We start from the raw sequence: 20,282 nt of genomic DNA on the forward strand, positions 1-20,282 counted from the left end.
TAGAAATTTCAGAACTGAGACATATGTACCTAAAAGAAAAAGCTCAATAGATCGACTTAACAGCAGGTTAGAGGTAACAGAGAAATTATTGAATTAGAAGACAGAATAATATAAATTACCCAGTCTGTGCAACAGGGAGAAAATGTAGTGGGAAAAAGATGAACAGCCTCAAGAACTGTGAGAGTATAACAAAGTATCTTAACATTTGTGTTACCACAGTTCTAGAAGAAGAAGCAAAGAAGGGCAGGGTTGAAAAAGTATTAGAATAATTAATGGCTGAAAAGTTCCTAAATTTGGCAAGGGACCTACAGATTCAAAAAGCTTAGTATATCCCAAACGTGATAAGCCCACTGAAATCCATGCCAAGACACATTATAATGAAACTGTTGAAGACTAAAAATGAAGAAAACATCTTGAAATCAACTGGAGAAAAATAACACATTTCTTACAGGGGAAGAAAACCGTTAGAATGGTAGTGAATTTCTCATCAGAAATGACAGAGGCTAGATGGAAAGTGATGCAATTTTCCAGGTGCTGAAAGAAAATAATTACAAACCCTGAATCCTATATGAAATAAAAATATTTTTCAGAAATGAAGGGAAATCAGGGCATACTTAAAGGAAAACTCAGAATTTGTCTCCAGCAGATGAGGAAAGGCAATTTTATAAACAAAAAGGAAACAATAAAAGAGGGAACCTTGGAACATCTGTGTGCAGTAGAAAGTTAACATAGCAGTCTGTCCTTAGAAAGTCCTGCTGGTAAGACTATCTTTTGGCTAGAATGGGAATCTTGTATTTTAGGTGGATTGGCACCATTCCCGGAGCTAATAAGAATGGCTCTCTGTGCCTAAAACTATGCAAACAATGGGTTTATGCTTTTCTTCTAGTATCTTGAATTTTGGTGTGTGCTAGGCGGAAGGTGCCTGTGTGACCAGCCCACCATTTAAAAAGCTGGGCAGTGAGCTGCTAATGAGCTTCTTTGTGAAAACATTTAGCACATGTTGTTATAAATCCTTTTTGAAAGAATTAAGTGGGGTCATGTGGGGACTCCAATGGGAGAAAGAAGATTTGGGGTGTTTATTCCTGGTTTCCTCTGGATTTAATCTCTTGTATCATTTCCCTTTGCTAATTTTGCTTTGTATCATTTTGTTGTAATTATAGCCACTTGTGATAGGTTTTGTGCATCTTCCTAGTAAATATCAAACTTGGGGGTGGTCTTGATGACCCTTGGCACAATCAGGAAGAGAGTAAACATCATAATGAAAAATAAGCACTTTGCTTATGTATGAATTTTTCTAAACCTATTTTGATGGTTAAAGTAAAAATTATTACACAGCCTGAGGTGATTCTAAATGTATATAGAAGTAAACACTTAAGAAAATGACAATTTAAACAGAAAGGACAAGAGGATGTAATGGGAGGTAAAGTTTCCATACTTCAAACTGGTAAAATGACAATACAAGTAGACCAATAAGTTATGTGTGTGTATGTGTGTATATATATATATATATATATATATATATATATATATATATATAATGTAGCACCTAGAGCAACTACTAAAAAATCTATACAAAGAGGTACACTAAAAAACAATATAGATAAAAGAGAATGTTAAAAAAAATTCAAGTAACTGACAGTAAGTCAGTAATAAGAAAACATAAGCAGAGGGAACAAAATTAAAATGGTCTAAATACACCAACTAAGAGAGACTGGACTGGAAGAAACACAAGCTGGAATCAAGATTGCCGGGAGAAATATCAATAACCTCAGATATGCAGATGACACCACCCTTATGGCAGAAAGTGAAGAGGAACTAAAAAGCCTCTTGATGAAAGTGAAAGTGGAGAGTGAAAAAGTTGGCTTAAAGCTCAACATTCAGAAAACGAAGATCATGGCATCCGATCCCATCACTTCATGGGAAATAGATGGGGAAACAGTGGAAACAGTGTCAGACTTTGTTTTTTTGGGCTCCAAAATCACTGCAGATGGTGACTGCAGCCACGAAATTAAAGGACGCTTACTCCTTGGAAGGAAAGTTATGACCAACCTAGATAGCATATTCAAAAGCAGAGACATTATTTTGCCAACAAAGGTCCATCTAGTCAAGGCTATGGTTTTTCCTGTGGTCATGTATGGATGTGAGAGTTGGACTGTGAAGAAGGCTGAGTGCCGAAGAATTAATGCTTTTGAACTGTGGTGTTGAAGAAGACTCTTAAGAGTCCCTTGGACTGCAAGGAGATCCAACCAGTCCATTCTGAAGGAGATCAGCCCTGGGATTTCTTTGGAGGGAATGATGCTGAAGCTGAAACTCCAGTACTTTGGCCACCTCATGCGAAGAGTTGACTCATTGGAAAAGACTCTGATGCTGGGAGGGATTGGGGGCAGGAGGAGAAGGGGATGACAGAGGATGAGGTGGCTGGATGGCATCACTGATTCAATGGACGTGAGTCTGAGTGAACTCCGGGAGTTGGTGATGGACAGGGAGGCCTGGCGTGCTGCAGTTCATGGGGTCGCAAAGAGTCGGACACGACTGAGCGACTGAACTGAACTGAAGAGAGACTGACATCAAAAAAAGACTCTATATGCTATCTAAGTGAAGCATCAAATGTAACAGCATAGGCAGATTAGAAAAAGAAGGATTAAAAAGATTAAAAAGATTTTAATAAAGATAATGAAGATTTTAATTTTAATAAAGATTTTAAAAGATTAAAAAGAAGATGCAGACATTAGTCAAAGGAAAGCACGGGTTCCTATATTAATATAAAGTAAGATAAACTTCAAAGAAAATTCTCAGACACAAAGAACGGTAAGTGGGTCACTTCACCAGGAAGACATTGGGGTCCTTAATGTGTGTGCATGGGCTTCCCCCATGGCTCAGTGGTAAAGAATCCACCTGCAATGCAGTGGAGATACCAGTTTGATCCCTGAGTTGGGAAGATCCCCTGGAGGAGGAAATGGCATCCCACTCCAGTATTCTTGCCTGAAACACCCCATGGGCAGAGGAGCCTGGTGGGCTATAGTCCAAGGGGTTGGAAAGAGTTGGACACAACTGAGTGACTAAGCACCAATGTATATGCATCAAATAACTGAGCTTCAAAAGACGTGAAGAGAAAACTGAAAGGAGAAATAGACAAATCAACAATAAGAGATTTCAACACTTTTCTGTCAAAGTTAGAGAATAATTAGGCCCAAATCAGTAAGAGCTCCACGCTGTCAACCAATAGAATCGAATCAACATTTATAGAGCATTTCACCTTAGCATAATAGCAAAATGCATATTCATAAAGTTAACCTGGCATTTCCAAGGGTTCCATATCTGCAGATTCAACCAATTGCTGATCAAAAAGGTAAAAAAAAAAAAAAAAAAAAATTTTGGAAAGTTCCAAAAAGCAAAATTGGAATTTTCTGTGACTAGCAACTGCTTACATAGCATTGACATTATGTTAAGCATTAAAAGTAATCTAGAGATGACTTAAAGTATATAGGAGGATGTGTGTAGGTTACATGCAAATACCATGCTGTTTTATATTAGGGGACTTGGGCATCTGTAGATTTTGAGGGGAGTTCTGGAACCACTTCTCCATGGGTGCTGAGGGATGACTGTACCAACATAGACATTTCCTGGGCTCAAAACAACACATAAGACACAATAATTTGTTTACCTTAAGAAATTTTTAAAAATTTAAGTTGAACAAAATATGTTGTTTGACCACAATGGAATCAAATTTGACATCAATAAGAGAAAGTTAACAGAAAAATCTCTATAAACACTTAGAAAATAACAGACTTCTAAATAATCTGTTCACCAAAAATGATGTCCCAGGAGAAATCAAAACATGCATAAAAGTGAATGAAAAGGAAAATATGAGATATCAAAGTATGTGGGATGCAGCTAAAGCAGTCATGAGAGAAAAACTTGTAGCATTAAATCTATATGTGAAAAACAGGAAATCTCAAGTCAGCAATCTAGGCTTCAAAATGGCTGTCTGAGGAGGCCTTACAAATAGTTGTGAAAAGAAGAGAAGCGAAGAGCAAAGGAGAAAAGGAAAGATATACCCATTTGAATGCAGAGTTCCAAAGAATAGCAAGGAGAGATAAGAAAGCCTTCCTCAGCAATCAATGCAAAGAAATAGAGGAAAACAACAGAATGGGAAATACTAGAGATCTCTTCAAGAAAATTAGAGATACCAAGGGAACATTTCATGCAAAGATGGGCTCGATAAAGGACAGAAATGGTATGGACCTAACAGAAGCAGAAGATATTAAGAAGAGGTGGCAAGAATACATAGAAGAACTGTACAAAAAAGATCTTCACGACCCAGATAATCACGATGGTGTGATGACTCACCTAGAGCCAGACATCCTGGAATGTGAAGTCAAGTGGGCCTTAGGAAGCATCACTATGAACAAAGCTAGTGGAGGTGATGGCATTCAAGTTGAGCTATTTCAAATCCTGAAAAATGATGCTGTGAAAGTGCTGCAGTCAATATGCCAGCAAATTTGGAAAACTCAGCAGTAGCCACAGGACTGGAAAAGGTCAGTTTTCATTCCAATCCCAAAGAAAGGCAATGCCAAAGAATGCTCAAACTATCACACAATTGCACTCGTCTCACACGCTAGTAAAGTAGTGCTCAAAATTCTCCAAGCCAGGCTTCAGCAATACGTGAACCATGAACTTCCAGATGTTCAAGCTGGTTTTAGAAAAGGCAGAGGAACCAGAGATCAAATTGCCAACATCATCTGGATCATTGAAAAAGCAAGAGAGTTCCAGAAAAACATTTATTTCTGCTTTATTGACTATGCCAAAGCCTTTGACTGTGTGGATCACAATAAACTGTGGAAAGTTCTGAAAGGGGAATACTAGACCACCTGACCTGCCTCTTGAGAAACCTATATGCAGGTCAGGAAGCAACAGTTAGAACTAGACATGGAACAATAGACTGGTTCCAAATAAGAAAAGGAGTAAATTAAGGCTGTATATTGTCACCCTGCTTACTTAACTTATATTCAGAGTACATCATGAGAAATGCTGGGCTGGATGAAGCACAAGCTGGAATCAAGATTGCCGGGAGAAATATCAATAACTTCAGATATGCAGATGACACCACCCTTGTGGCAGAAAGCGAAGAACTAAAGAGCCTCTTGATGAAAGTGAAAGAGGAGAGTGAAAAAGTTGGCTTGAAGCTCAACATTCAGAAAACTAAGATCATGGCATCTGGTCCCATCACTTCATGGCAAATAGATGAGGAAACGGTGGCTGACTTTATTTTTCTGGGCTCCAAAATCACTGCAGATGGTGACTGCAGCCATGAAATTAAAAGATGCTTACTCCTTGGAAGGAAAGTTATGACCAACCTAGTTAGCATATTGAAAATCAGAGACATTACTTTGCCAACAAAGGTCCATCTAGTCAAGGCTATGGTTTTTCCAGTGGTCATGTATGTATGTGAAAGTTGGACTATAAAGAAAGCTGAGCACTGAAGAATTGATGCTTTGAACTGTGGTGTTGGAGAAGACTCTTGAGAATCCCTTGGACTGCAAGGAGATCCAACCAGTCCATCCTAAAGGAGATCAGTCCTAGGTGTTCATTGGAAGGACTGATGCTGAAGCTGAAACTCCAGTATTTTGGCCACTTGATACGAAGAGCTGACTCGTTTGAAAAGACCCTGATGCTGGGAAGGATTGAAAGCAGGAGGAGAAGGGGATGACAGAGGATGAGATGGTTAGATGGCATCACCAACTCAATGGACATGAATTTGGGTAAACTCCAGCAGTTGGTGATGGACAGGGAGGCCTGGAATGCTGCAGTTCATGGGGTCGCAAAGAGTTGGACATGACTGAGCGACTGAACTGAACTGAATCTAGGCTTCTGCCTCAAGAACTTAGAAAAATGAGAGCAAAATAAACTCAGAGGAGCAAATAGAAGGAAATAATAGTGATAAAGGCAGAAATCAATGAAATTGGAAATAAAAAGAATAGAGAAAAATCAGTGAAATAAAGAGCTGATTCTTTGAAAATAATAAAATTGACAAAACTTGTAAAGAAGACTAAAGGAGTAGGCACAAAATGCCAGTATCAGAAGTGAAACAGAAGTTATTACTACATACTCTGTAGCCATCAACAGAATATCCACCCATACATTTGGCAACTTAGATGAAAAGGGACTGGTTTCCTTGAAAAACATAAACTATTGTACTTTAACTCAACCAATATGGAATAGATAATTTAAACAGGGCTATAATTATTAGCCAAACCACAGAAACAACCTAAGTTGTTGACAATCTAAATGTCCATCAATGGATGAATGGACATCCATTGATGAATATATGTATATATGTATGAATGTATGTATATGTGTACATACATACAATGAAATATTATTTTCAGCCATAAGAAATCTTGTCACTTGCAACAACATAGATGGATCTTGGGGGCATCGTGCTAAAAGAAAATAAGTCAGAGAAAGACAAATACTATATGCTGTTATATATCTTTAGAAAAGAAGAAAAGGTTACATATAGAGAACAGACAGGTGTTGGTGGTAGCAGGAGGTGGTGGGGGGGGGGTGAAATGAGTAAGGGGGGTGAAAAGGTATAAACTTCCAGTTAGAAAATGAATGTCATGGGAATGTACTGTACATCATGGTGACTACAGTTAGTTATGTTGTATATATGAAAGTTGCTAAGAGAATAGATCTTAAAAGTTCTCATCACAAGAAAAAGAGTTTTGTAATTATGTATGGTGATGCATGTTAACTAGACTTATTGTAGTGATCATTCTGCAATGTCTACAAAGATCAAGTCACATTGTACACCTGAAACTAATATAATGTGATATATCAGTTATACCTCAATTAAAAATATGATAAAAGAAAAAAGATAATCCAATTTATAATTTTAAAAACTCCTACAAAAGAAATTTATAGGCCCAGGTGATTTAATGCAGAATCTGCCAAATTTTCAAAGGAGTCTTAAACACAAATGCTACATGATTTTTTTTCAGAAAATAGGGAGGAACACTTCCTAATTCACTTTGTGGAGCAGATATTATGCTGGTAATAAAATCGGACAAGAACAATAGAAAAAAGAAAACTACAGGTCAACATTTCTCATGAATATAGACATGAAAATCCTTAAATTATTATGCAGATTAAATTCAACAATATGTAGAAATAATTGTACACCGTTATCAAGCATGGTTTATTCCAGGGACACAAGACTGGCTCTGTATTTGTAACTTAATCAGTATAATCCCCCATATTAACAGGCTAAAGAAGAAAAAGCATGTGATTATATCAGTTGATGCATTATAGTCATTTGGCAGAATACAATAAACATTTGTGGGAAATGTAAAAAACACCTTAAGATAGAAACGGGAACTCCTTTACTTGATTAGGGACATCTACAAAAAAATCTGTAAGTAGGATTATTCTTATTTTTTTTTTAATTTAATTTTATTTTTAAACTTTACATAATTGTATTAGTTTTGCCAAATATCAAAATGAATCCATCACAGGTATACATGTGCTCCCCATCCTGAACCCTCCATAAACATATACTTAATATAAAATTTTCACCATTTTAAAATGTCCAGTTCAGTGGCATTGTTTATTCACACCATTATGCAGTCATCACCATTCATTTCCAGAACTTTTTCATCTTCCCAGGATAAAACTATGCATTATATAATAACTACCTGTTCCTAGCCCACTCCCCCTCCCAGCTCCTGGTAACCTCTGTTTTACTTTGTCTCCATGAATTTGCCTATTTCAGGTACCTGCTGTAAGTGGAATCAAACAATATTTGTCATTTGTGACTGGCTTATTTCACTTAGCATAATGTTTTTAGGGCTAATCTCTTGATTTAACATGTATCAGAATTTCTTTGCTTTTTAAGGCTGAATTATGTACAGTTATGTGTATATATGTACTGCATTTTCTTATCTGTTTGTCTGTTGGTGGACATTAGGGTTGTTTCCACCTTTGGGCTATTGTGAATAATGCTGTTATGGACATTGGTGTATGAGTCTATTGAATTCTTGCTTTTGATTCTTTGGGGGTATACACCCACGATTCAAATTGCTAGATCATATGATAAATTGAAATTTTTTTAAATTGATGTATTTAACTTTTTGAGGAACTGCTAAGCTCTTTCCCACAGAAACCACATCATTTACTTTTCCCACAACAATAAATAGAGGTTCTAGTTTCTCCATGTGTGTGTGCTCAGTCATGTCCGACTCCATGGACTGTAGCCTGCCTGGCTCCTCTGTCCATGTAATTTTCCAGGCAGAAATACTGGAGTGGGTTGCCATTTCCTACTCCAATTTCTACTCCAGTTTCTCCACATCCTCCCCAAATGTTCTTTCCTGTTTCTTTGGTAATAGCTATCCTAATGAGTGTGATGTGGTATCTTTGTGGAGCAGTTTTTTTAATGCTTTGAGACATTATGTTTCCTTCTCATATCAAGTACAAGGCAAGGATGTCTGTTCTTACCACTCTTATTCATTATTGTGCTAGAGGCAAGAACAGGAAATAAAATACATATAGATTATAAGGAAAGAAATCTGCCCCTGTATGCAAATCCTCTGATTGTCTACGTAGGAAATCTTAAGGAATCTAGGAGAAAAAAAACCCCCGAGAGTTAGTGAGTTCCACCAGGTTGCCAGATTCAGGATAAGCATACAGTTTATTACTGTATCCTGGCAGTTGTTCTGTATCATGAACAATTGGTCACTGAACTAAAAATACAGTATCATTAAAATCACTAAAAAAAGAAAAACAAAAGAATTTTTAGGTATCAGTTTTTTAACAAAGCATATGTGGATTTGTATACTGAAAACCACAATAGCTGTTGAAAGAAATCAAAGAACATCTCGGTAAATAGAAAGACATCTCATCTCATGTTCATAGATTTGAAGAGTCAACATGATAAAGATGTTGGTTCTTCCTAAATTGATATACAGCTTTAATGCAAATCTTGTCCAAATTCCAGAAACATTTTTTAGTAGATACAGGTGAGATTATTCTAAAATTTTTTGTGAAAAAGCATATGGCTTAGAATAGCTAAAATAATCTTTTAAAATGAAGACTAAAGGAGGAAGAATCCATTTATCTGATTTCAAGACCTATGGTATAGCTACATTAATCAAAACAGTGTTTTCCACAGCATCATAGATTTAGAGATTGATAGAACAGAATAGAGAACCCCTGAATAGACCCCCAGCAATGTGGGAAGAGGTTTAGTAGTCTTAAATACGTGGCAAAGGATTCTGGTTGAAAGCAGGGTCTATGGATCTCACCTGATGTTCCATGCCAGCCTTATTGCTGCCTCAGCCCTGGTTGGTAACTTAGGTTAAGTTGACTGGTGAGCCTGTGTGTTTTCCGGGTGAGCAAGGATGTGTTTGTGTTATAGGCATTAATGGCCTTCAGGGATGTGGCTGTGGCCTTCACCCAGAAGGAATGGAAGCTACTGAGTCCTGCTCAGAGGACCCTGTATCGGGATGTGATGCTGGAAAACTATAGCCATATGGTGTCGCTGGGTAAGGATGACCTGTCCCATGTCTCAGACTCTGCCTGTAGGCCTCTTAAGATTTAATGGAGTAGCCACCATGCTTTTGGCTCAGAAAGAAACATGTGTTTTCTCTATACCTCAGAGAATGTCTGGATTCTGTAGAGTTGGAAATGGTGAAGTTGTGCATGTGTGTGTATTTGTGTGATATGACACTGCATTTCTAGGCCCCTTCTAAGGCCAGGCCCTCCTTTAAAGTGATCTTACTTCAATTAAAACATGTACAATATCATAAAAAAAAAATAACCAACCACAATAAATGTAGTCCAGTTAAATAAAAAAAAATAAAAAAAAAATAAAGTGATCTTACTTCAGACGGCAGAGTATTTATATTCATTCAAGCACAGGGGAGAATCATATACTGCCTTTAGATCTGGGATTCCTCCCGCCCCTTAGTCATCTTTTCTCAGCATTCAGAGAATCTTTGTCCCCATCCATGCCCCCTGCCTGGCTTTCCTACCCGCTTCTGAGTCATTGCATTCCCTGACTGAATTCTGTGATAGCCTCTTAAGTCACTAACCGAAGGTCACCTTGATTTTTTTCCCCTGTGAGTAGGAATTGCCTTTCCTAAACCAAAACTCATTATACAACTGGAACAAGGAGACGAGCCCTGGAGAGAGGAGAGTGAATGTCTTCTGGACCTTTGTGCAGGTAAGTGGAAAACAGCAGGCAGACAAGGATCAGGGCAGTGAGGTGCTCAGCAGGTAAGGAAAGCGGAGCATTTGTAAGCTTCTGAGGAGGAAGCTCTTCCTCAGGCCTGCCTTCCATGCCATCCTACTTGGCCCAGAGAGGGCTTCCCTGGCCACCCCCTCTTTCCTTCCCAACAGAGCAACATCCACTCACTTGGTGTCCCTTGTCCAACACTTCTAAGATCTTCCCATTCTTGAACTTTTGTTAGCTGACCTGATCTTGAACATAACACTTGTCCTCTGAGACTAAGTCATCTATCCCTGCTAGATTCTGTCCAGTTTTTGTTTTTAAACTGGTAATGTTTTCATGTAGCAGTTCTACCCCATAAGTTCCCATAACTTTGTTTCTTTTATGATGTGTTATTTAAGATTATAACAGAGAGTGAAGAATTACACAATGAGTGCCAGTTTGCCTTCCATGCAGCCTAAGTGGTGGTGGTGATTTAGTCGCAAAGTCATGTCTGACTCTTGCGACTCCATGGACTGTAGCCCACCAGGCTCCTCTGTCCATGGGATTTTCCAGTCAAGAATACTGCAGTGGTGTTCTGCTGAAAGTTTTCACTTTTGTCTCAGGTTCAAAGGATTTCTTAACAAAATAAGCCATGCATTATATGCAAATAAATAATAAAAATATTTATTAGAGAATTATCTGGCTTACTTTCAATATACTAACATTGAAAGAAAAATGAAAGAGAGCAGAGAATACATCACCAGTTTGGATTTTCACCAACATTCAGACTTAAACAGTGCTAGGAAGTCCCATGTCACAGCACATCTGGAGTCCCAGTTGGGAAAAGGTCCCAGGTAGAGTGTCTGCTCTGTGGGTGAGACTTCAGAGATTGCAGTTTGGGGTTCCCGTTTATAATCCCAGGATGCAAACAGGATGCTCATCATCAATCTGTGAGCAAATTGCAGGTCTGGTTTCATGTTATGCTGTTTGTTTTGTCATGTAAAACTTGGAGTGTTGTTAAGGTCAGGGCTTGGTTGGCCAGGCCCCCTCCAGGAGCTTAATAAATTCCAAGATCTGCTCCCTATAGATATCTATTGTGTTTCTCTTCTGACACTCACCGCAGGTGTGGCTGACACCCACAGCAGCAGTCAGGGCAGTGTCCAGGTAGGTCAGAAGCAAGGTCAGAGGCCCGCTCTGCTCTTTTGCCTCTAAAGCCTGGACAAGACTACTTCTATTTTATTTCTCTAACAAGTGGGTTGCCATTTCTTTCTCTAGAGAATCTTCTTGACCCAGGGACTGAACATGGGTCTCCTGCACTGCAGGCAGATTCTTTACTGACTGAGCTACCAGGGAAGCTTGCAGACTAAGAAATATACCATTATATAAGACCAGGTGATAGCCGATACCTTTCCTGGTTGTGTCCTGCTCCTTCGCTCCGCCTCTGGGAATTCGACTTGTGCATTAGCATGCCTGTGACTGCCCTTAGCTTTTTTATCCCTTCAGTGGATCTTTTAACCATATAGAGAGTTCTTTTGCATGTTGGTAAACTTTTCTGCACATAATACCATATTGTATACCTCCTTCACCAGCTATATGTGAGATTCGTATTAAAATGTGCAAGTTTAGTTTATACTTTTAACATTTGTTATATATTGATTTCATTATATGGATATTTTAATGCAGTTGAATTATCATTTCTCTTCTTTTGGACATTTGAGTTATTTCTAATTTTTGTCTATGAAATAATGTTGCTGTATATTCTTATTTCTTCTTTGGAAATGCATGCAAGGGTTTCTTTCAAGATGCATACCTAGGAGCACAGAGACTAGTTCATGGGTGTGGGTAGCCTCAACCTGATTAGGTTATACCACATGTGTTCTGAAGCTGTTCAATGCCATATTACACTCCCAGCAGCAGTGATGAGTTCTTGTTCCACATCCTCACATTTTTCACCCATCTGTTTGGTTTGTGGTGAAATATCATAGGGATTTTGCTTTCCAGAGAGCATGAGCATCTTTTCCTGTGTTGACTTGGTCATTGGTGTTTCCTTTTCTGTGACTTGTCTGTTCAGGATATGTTCCTACTTTTGATTTGGGCTATTTCTGTTATTGAACTGTAGAAATTCAATATACATTCTGGGAATATTTAGATCTTTAATCCAGGTGGAATTAATTTTATGTGAATGTTGGGAGGTAAGGATAAATTTCTGCCTTTTTTTTTCATTCTTTTATTTTCAACATTCTTGGCATTTTATTTTTTGTTATTTATTTTTGCTTCTAAATACAACCATATATCTATAATTATACTTTATAGCAGACTCAATGCTTTTTTCTTTTAAAAAAAGAACTATTATTAAACTATAATTATAATACAATAGAAAAATATTATTATGGTATAAGGTATGATACCTTATACTAGGAGGTATAAGGTATGATGCCTTATGCTAGGAGGTATAAGGTATCATACCTTATGCTAGGAGGTATAAGGTTAAATTTGTTAAGTTTTGATATCTGCACAGTCATACAACCATCACGATAATCCAAATTCTGAGCATACCTATCACTGCAGAGTTTCCTTGTGCCTTACTATAACTTCTGTCTCCTGCCCTTCCCTGTCCCCTCCTCCCTCCCTTACCCAGGTAGCCACTGACTGCTTTCTGTCATAAATTTGTTTGCATTTTTAGAATTCATATAATTAATCATGTTAATTCTTTCACCCAGTATAATTATTTTGAATTTTATCCATAATGTTGGGTGTGTCAACAGTTCATTTCTTTTGATTGCTGAGTAGTAATTTAGATATCATAATTATTTAGCCATTCATGGGCTAAAGAAATTTCAGTAGTCTCTAGTTTTGATGAATACAAATAAAGACTATATGAACATTCATGAAAAGTATTTGTGTAAGCATATGCTTTCATTTCTTTTGGATAAGCACCCAGGAGTGGAGTGGCTGGGATGAATGATACAGGGGATATTTAATTTTTAACAAAACTCACCAAGTAGCTGCACTATTTCACATTCCCACCAGCAGTGTGTGAGTTCTGAATGCTTCACATATTTGTCAACACTTGGTATTATGATTTTAATTTTAGACATTTTTATAACTGTGTAATAGCATCTTATATGGTTTTACCTGACATTTTCTTAATGACTTGTGATCTTGATAGTCTTTTCAAGTGCTTATTTGCTGTCTGTATATTTTCTTTGGTGAAATGTCATCTCAAATCTTTGGCCAATTTGAAAAGCTGGTTTCTTATGTTTTTATTGAATTTTGCAAGTTCTTCATATAGTCTGTATAGAAGTCCATTATTTGATTTGTAAGTATTTTCTTTGTGGCTTGCTTTTTATCTTCTTGGTTGTTGTTGGTTGTTTAGTCACTAAGTTGTGTCCGACTCCTGTGATGGACTGTAGCCTGCCAGGCTTCTCTGTCCATGGGATTCTCCAGGCAAGAATACTGGAGTGGGTTTCTATTTCCTTCTCCAGGGGATCTTCCCGATCCAGGGATCAAACCCAGGTCTCCTGCATTACAGGCAGATGATTTACCAACTGAGCTATTATCTTCTTAGTAGTGTTTTTCAATGAGAATTTCTTAATTTTGGTGAAGTCCAAGTGTAAATTTTTCTTTCATGAATTTCACTTTTGGTGATTTATTTAGGAAATCTTTCCAAAATGAAGGCCAAAAAAAGTTTCGTATATTTTTCCTTTTAAAAGTTTTATAATTTTTACTTTTCATTTAGATCTAAGTCTTATTTTGAGTAAATTTTTTTACTTGATACCAGGTCTGGATTTAAGTACAATTTTTGTTTTTTCTTCTTCTTTTGTATACAAATATCCTATTTTTCTAGCACTATTTATTGAAAAGACAACCCTTTCTTTGAATTTCCTGTGCACCTTTGTGTAAATTAATTGTGTATGGGTCTATATCTAATATAAACTCTATTTTTTTCCACTCTTCTCTTCATCCATCTTGATGCCAGTACCACATAGTCTTGATTACTGCAGCTTTGTAAGAAGTCTGGAACTTAGTATACATCCTCAAACGTTTTTTCTTTTTTAAAGTCGTTTTACTTGTGCTGGATTCTTTGCATTTCCACATGGATTTTAGAATCAGCTTGACAGTTTTCAACAAAATGCCTGTTGGAATATTGATTAGGATTGAATTGAATCTACATCAATTTGAGGAGAATTTACATGTAAATCATATACTCTGTCATCCAGTACATGAACGCAGTCCCTCTATTTTTATGGGACTTAATATTTGTCAGCATTGTTTTGTAGTTTTTCATACAAAGGTCTTATGCATCTTATCAGATTTATCCCTCTCTGTTTCATATTTTTCATGCTATTTAAAGTACTTTAAAATTTCAATTTTTTGTTGATAGCATATAGAAATAAAATTAATTTATCTATACTGATCTTGTGTCTGGTAAACTTGTGAAACTTCATCCTAGTAGCTTTGTAGGTTCTATATGATTTTCTACACAAATGACTAATTATTTGTAAGTAAGTATACTTCACTTCTTTCCATTCTTTGTGTCTTTAATTTCTTTTTCTTGCCTCATTGCACAGGCGAGAACATGAGTGCAATGATGAATTTAAATGGTGGTGAAAGGGGACATCCTTTCCTTGCTCCTGATCTTATGGGGAATGCTTTCCTCCTATGTGTAAGTTTTATAGCTACTCTTTATCAGCTTGACAAGCTTCCTTTCTATTCCTTGTTGATGAGTTTTTACTGGGAATGGGTGTTGGATTTTGTCATTTTTTTGTGGCATCTTTACAGATGATCATTGTGTTTTTCTTTTTTAATCTTTTATTATAATTTAGTAAATTATACATTTTTGTTGTTAAATCAGCCTTTTATTCCTGTTAATACAATGCACTGACATTCATATTTCATCAGTTTTACCTTCATTTTGTGTGTATGTGTATATTTTTTTAGTTCTTTGAAATTTTATATATGTACATTTCTGTAACTACCACTGTATTCCAAGATACAGGACAGTTCCATCACAAGAATCCCCCTTCTGCTACCCTTTTATAGTCAGAGCCTACACCCTCACTCTTCCCCTCTCTTCATCTGGCAACCACTAATCTGTTCTCTGTCTCTATAGTTTTGTCATTTCAAGAATGTTATATAAAAGAAGTCACATCATATGTTACCTTTGGAGATTGTTTTTTTTTCCTTTTGATATCCATACAAATTGTTGTATGTATTAGTATTTTATTCCTTTTATTGCTGAGTAGTAGTCCATGGTATGAATGTATCAATACTACAGTTTGTTAAACCATTCAGGAACATTTGAGTTCTTTATATTTTTGGCTATTAAGAATAAAGTTGCTGTGGACATTTGTGTGTAGGTTTTTGTGTGAATGTATGGTTTTTGTTTCTGGCATACATGCCCAAAAGTGCAAGTTGCTGGCCTATATGGTAAATATAGGTTTAGTTTTATAATAAAATGCCATACTCAATTTCCAGAATGGCTATACCATTTTATATTCCCATCAGCAGTGTTTGAGTGATCTGGTTTTTCTGCATTTGTGTCAGGATTTGGTGTTAACACTATTTTTTTTTTTTAATTGTAGCCATCCTATCAGATATCTAGCAGTATCTCCTTAGTTGGTGGGAGTAAGAAGTTTAGTACAAGCAGTTCTTCTCTGAGGAGAGCTGAGTTGCTCAGTGTATCTGAGTAAGTTCACTGTAGCAAGGCTTTCGGAGAAGGCAATGGCACCCCACTCCAGTACTCTTGCCTGGAAAATCCCATGGGTGGAGGAGCCTGGTAGGCTGCAGTCCATGGGGTCGCTAAGAGTAGGACACGACTGAGCGACTTCACTTTCACTTTTCATTTTCATGCATTGGAGAAGGAAATGGCAACCCACTCCAGTGTTCTTGCCTGGAGAATCCCAGGGTCGGGGGAGCCTGGTGGGCTGCTGTCTATGGGGTCGCACAGAGTCGGACACGACTGAAGCGACTTAGCAGCAGCAGCAGCAGCAGCAAGGCTTTATTCTTCTTGCAAAGAGACTTGCATTCTCCACATGGATAGATTAAGAGCTTATGAGGACCTGTTCATAGGTGGTTATTGCTGTCATTTTGTGAGGTCTTCCTGGCATGTCCTTAGCATCTACTTATTCTCCTCAGACAATCATTTTCCCTGAGTGGTTGGCAGGTGTGAGTGTGTCTTAAGATCTAATCTAATCTGATCACCAAGTGGTTCGGGCAAAGACAGTCTAACAAGTGGTGAGAGGAAAGACATAGTTTCTTCCTAGGTTAGCTCATACTGGTGATGGGCAGGCAGGGACATACAGACTCAAGTCCAGGGTGTCCACTTCAGCATCTTTGAACACTGCAGTTTTAAAAGGGCCAACTTCTGATAGTTCATTTCAGCTTGGTGGGTACCATGAAAGTTGATTGGCCCCAGGAATAATGGGTAGCATGAATATTATTAACTAGAGTTGTTTGTTTCTTTTAAGGTAGAATTTACTGGAAATGCAACATTTTAAGTATACTAGTCTGTGAATTCAAATAATGCATACATCTCTATAACACAAACTTTATCAAAATGCACATTACTGTTATCCAGATAGTTCCCTTGTGGCCCATCCCAGTAAACCCCTGCTCCCACCCCTCAGAGGTACCACTGTTTTTTGATTTTATTTCACCATAGATTAGTTTTGCCTGCTGTACAATTTTGCATAAATGGAATCATATAATACTTTCTTTTTTGTGTAAGGCTTCTTTCACTCATTATATTTTTTAAGTGTCATCCATGCTGTGGCATACATCAGTAGTCTGTTATTTCTTTAACATCAAATAAGGTACCATCATATGAATATATATATATATGACTGTTTATCCATTCTCCTTGAGAAACACCTTGATGGCTTCCAGTTTTAAGTTGTTTTGAAAAAGCTGCTGTTAATATTCTTATGGTAATTTTTTGCTTGTTTTCAACAAACTTTTGTTTTCCATTTGCTTTGGATACATACCTAGGATGAATTAGTTTCCTAGAGTTGATTTAATTAATTACCACAAACTGAGAAGCTTAAAAAAAGAAATTTATTCTTTCACAGTTCAAAATCAACTTGTTGGTGGGGTTGGTTCTTTCTGGAGGTTCTGAAAGGGAGTCTATTCTGTGCCTCTCTCTTCGCTTCTGGTGGTTGTTGGCAATCCTTAGTGTTCCTTGTCTTATAGCAGCATCAGTCTAATCTCTGCCTCTGTGGTTATACAGCCTTCTTCCGTCTAAGTGTCTGTGTATCCAGATCTCCCTCTCCTTGTAAGGATACCAGTCATTGGATCAAAACTCAGTCTAATTGGAGTATAACCTCATCTTAACTTGATAACATGTGCAAAGACTCTTTCGAAATAAGGCCACATTCATATGTTCCAGGTTGACATTCATTTTGGTGGGATACTATTTAGTGCAGTACACTGAGTCATAGGGTAACTACGTGTAGTTTTATAAGAAATGACTAGACCTTTTCCAAAGTGGTTGTACAGTTTCTCATTTCCATGATCAACAGACATGTGAGAGTTCTTGTCACTTCACATCCTCCCCAACAGTTTTCATTTATCTTTGGTGATGGATGTGTTGAGTTATCTCATAGGGGGTTTCCATTTTGCTCATGGTTAATGACGTTGAGTCCTTCTGTGTGCTTTTTGATGTTTTATATATATCATGTACTTTGTGAAGTATACATTCAAATATTTCTTCCAGTTTTTCTGCATTGATTTTTATAATTAAATTTATTTATTTTTAACTGAAGGATAATTGCTGTACAATATTGTCTTGGTTTCTGCCAAACATCAACATGAATCAGCCATTGATATACCTATTGTCCCCTGTCTTGAACCTCCCTCTCACCTCCCTCCCTATCTCACCCCTCTAGGTTGTTACAGTGCTCCATTTTGAGTTCCCTGAATCACACAACAAATTCCCATTGGCTATCTATTTTACATATGGTAATGTATTTGTTTCCATGGTACTCTCTCAATACATTCCACCTCTCCTTACTGCCCCCCACCACCCATGTTATTTTTCATTATTGAGTGTTATGAATTCTTTATTAATCCTTGATACTAGTCCATTGTCATTTGTACATTTTGCAAATATCCTCTCAGTCTGAAGCTTTTGTGCTCATTTTCTTAATAATAACTTCTGATATTTTAATATCGAGGAAGTCTTTTTCTTTTCTTAAATGTTTTTGTCATCTATATTTTCTTTTAAATGCTGTTTAGTTATAGCTGCTTTTATACTTAGATTTACAGCTCATCTTGAGTTAACTTTTGTATATGGTGTGAGGCAGGAATCAAGGTTTTGTTGTGTTGTTTTTTTTTTCCCATGTGGCTACACAGTGGCTCCAGCCCCATTTGTTGAAAAGTCTTGTATTTCTCTCATTGGATTGCTTTGTTGAATATCTAATCGCTGGCTAAGATTGGGTTTATTTTACACTCTCTCTGTTCTATTCCTTTGATTAGTATGTCTATCCTTAAACCAAACCATACTGTCTGTGCTACTGTAGGATCACTGAAAATCTTGAAGTCAGGTAGTGTAAGTCTTCTCCTTTTTTTTTTTTTTCTTTTTCAAGGTTGCTTTGGATAGTCCTCTGCATTTCCACTTAAATTTTAGGATCACTTTCTCATTTGCAAAAAGAAAGAAAAAAAGAAAACCTGGGTAGTGTTTATTTTGAGATTTTACTCTATATGTGGAAAATTCTGACAGAGATGGGAATACCAGACCACCTGATCTGCCTCTTGAGAAATTTGTATGCAGGTCAGGAAGCAACAGTTAGAACTGGACATGGAACAACAGACTGGTTCCAAATAGGAAAAGGAGTACGTCAAGGCTGTATATTGTCACCCTGTTTATTTAACTTACATGCAGAGTACATCATGAAAAATGCTGGGCTGGAAGAAACACAAGCTGGAATCAAGATTGCCGGGAAAAATACCAATAACCTCAGATATGCAGATGACACCACCCTTATGGCAAAAGTGAAAAGGAACTAAAAAGCCTCTTGATGAAAGTGAAAATGGAGAGTGAAAAAGTTGGCTTAAAGCTCAACATTCAGAAAACGAAGATCATGGCATCTGGTCCCATCACTCATGGGAAATAGATGGGGAAACAGTGGAAACAGTGTCAGGCTTTATTTTGGGGGGCTCCAGAATCACTGCAGATGGTGACTGCAGCCATGAAATTAAAAGATGCTTACTCCTTGGAAGGAAAGTTATGACCAACCTAGATAGCATATTCAAAAGCAGAGACATTACTTTGCCACAAAGGTTCGTCTAGTCAAGGCTATGGTTTTTCCAGTGGTCATGTATGGATGTGAGAGTTGGACTGTGAAGAAGGCTGAGCGCCGAAGAATTGATGCTTTTGAACTGTGGTGTTGGAAAAGACTCTTGAGAGTCCCTTGGACTGCAAGGAGATCCAACCAATCCATTCTGAAGGAGATCAGCCCTGGTATTTCTTTGGAAGGAATGATGCTAAAGCTGAAACTCCAGTACTTTGGCCACCTCATGCGAAGAGTTGACTCATTGGAAAAGACTCTGATGCTGGGAGGGACTGGGGGCAGGAAGAGAAGGGGACAACAGAGGATGAGATGGCTGGATGGCATCACTGACTCGATGGACATGAGTCTGAGTGAACTCCGGGAGTTGGTGATGGACAGGGAGGCCTGGCGTGCTGCGATTCATGGGGTCACAAAGAGTCAGACACGACTGAGCGACTGATCTCATCTGATAGATAACTTGAGGTAGAAATTGCATCTTACCAATATCAACTCTTACAAGCCACTACCTAAATCTTTTCAAATTCATCTCAGCAAAATAAACATTTGTGAGATGCAGCTAAAGAGGAGTTTAGAAGGAAATTTATAGCCTTAAGTGCTTATTTTTAGAAAAGGTCTATGATCAGTGACTTAAGAAGCTAGAAAAAGAACAAAGTAAATGCAAAGTGAGTGCAAGGAATGGAATAAAGAAAATAAGAACAAAAATCTGTGAAATATAACACTTTATTAGCAGGAAAATTTGCCAAGAAAATGTTGAATGTCTGAAAAGAATATTATATATTGCT

The 20,282-nt window shown here is 37.4% G+C and overlaps 1 protein-coding gene across 8 annotated transcripts in view; it reads left to right on the forward strand.

Annotated features, from left to right (window-relative positions):
• Positions 1-20,282, forward strand: part of ZNF169 (zinc finger protein 169) — a 54,912-nt gene that overhangs the window by 25,816 nt on the left and 8,814 nt on the right. For 6 of the 8 annotated variants that reach the window (XM_086315649.1, XM_086315650.1, XM_086315647.1 and 3 more), the window contains 2 exons: positions 9,416-9,542; positions 10,127-10,222. The exons of the other annotated variants lie outside the window; for them this stretch is intronic. In XM_086315649.1, the coding sequence (XP_086171775.1) occupies positions 9,416-9,542; positions 10,127-10,222 (223 nt within the window). The remainder of the gene's footprint in view (positions 1-9,415; positions 9,543-10,126; positions 10,223-20,282) is intronic. 8 annotated transcript variants of the gene reach the window in all.

Source organism: Bos grunniens, chromosome 8, assembly GCF_055505025.1.
Source record: "Bos grunniens cultivar Pamir isolate PY7600 chromosome 8, Bosgru_T2T1.0, whole genome shotgun sequence".
Lineage (NCBI taxonomy): Eukaryota > Metazoa > Chordata > Mammalia > Artiodactyla > Bovidae > Bos > Bos grunniens.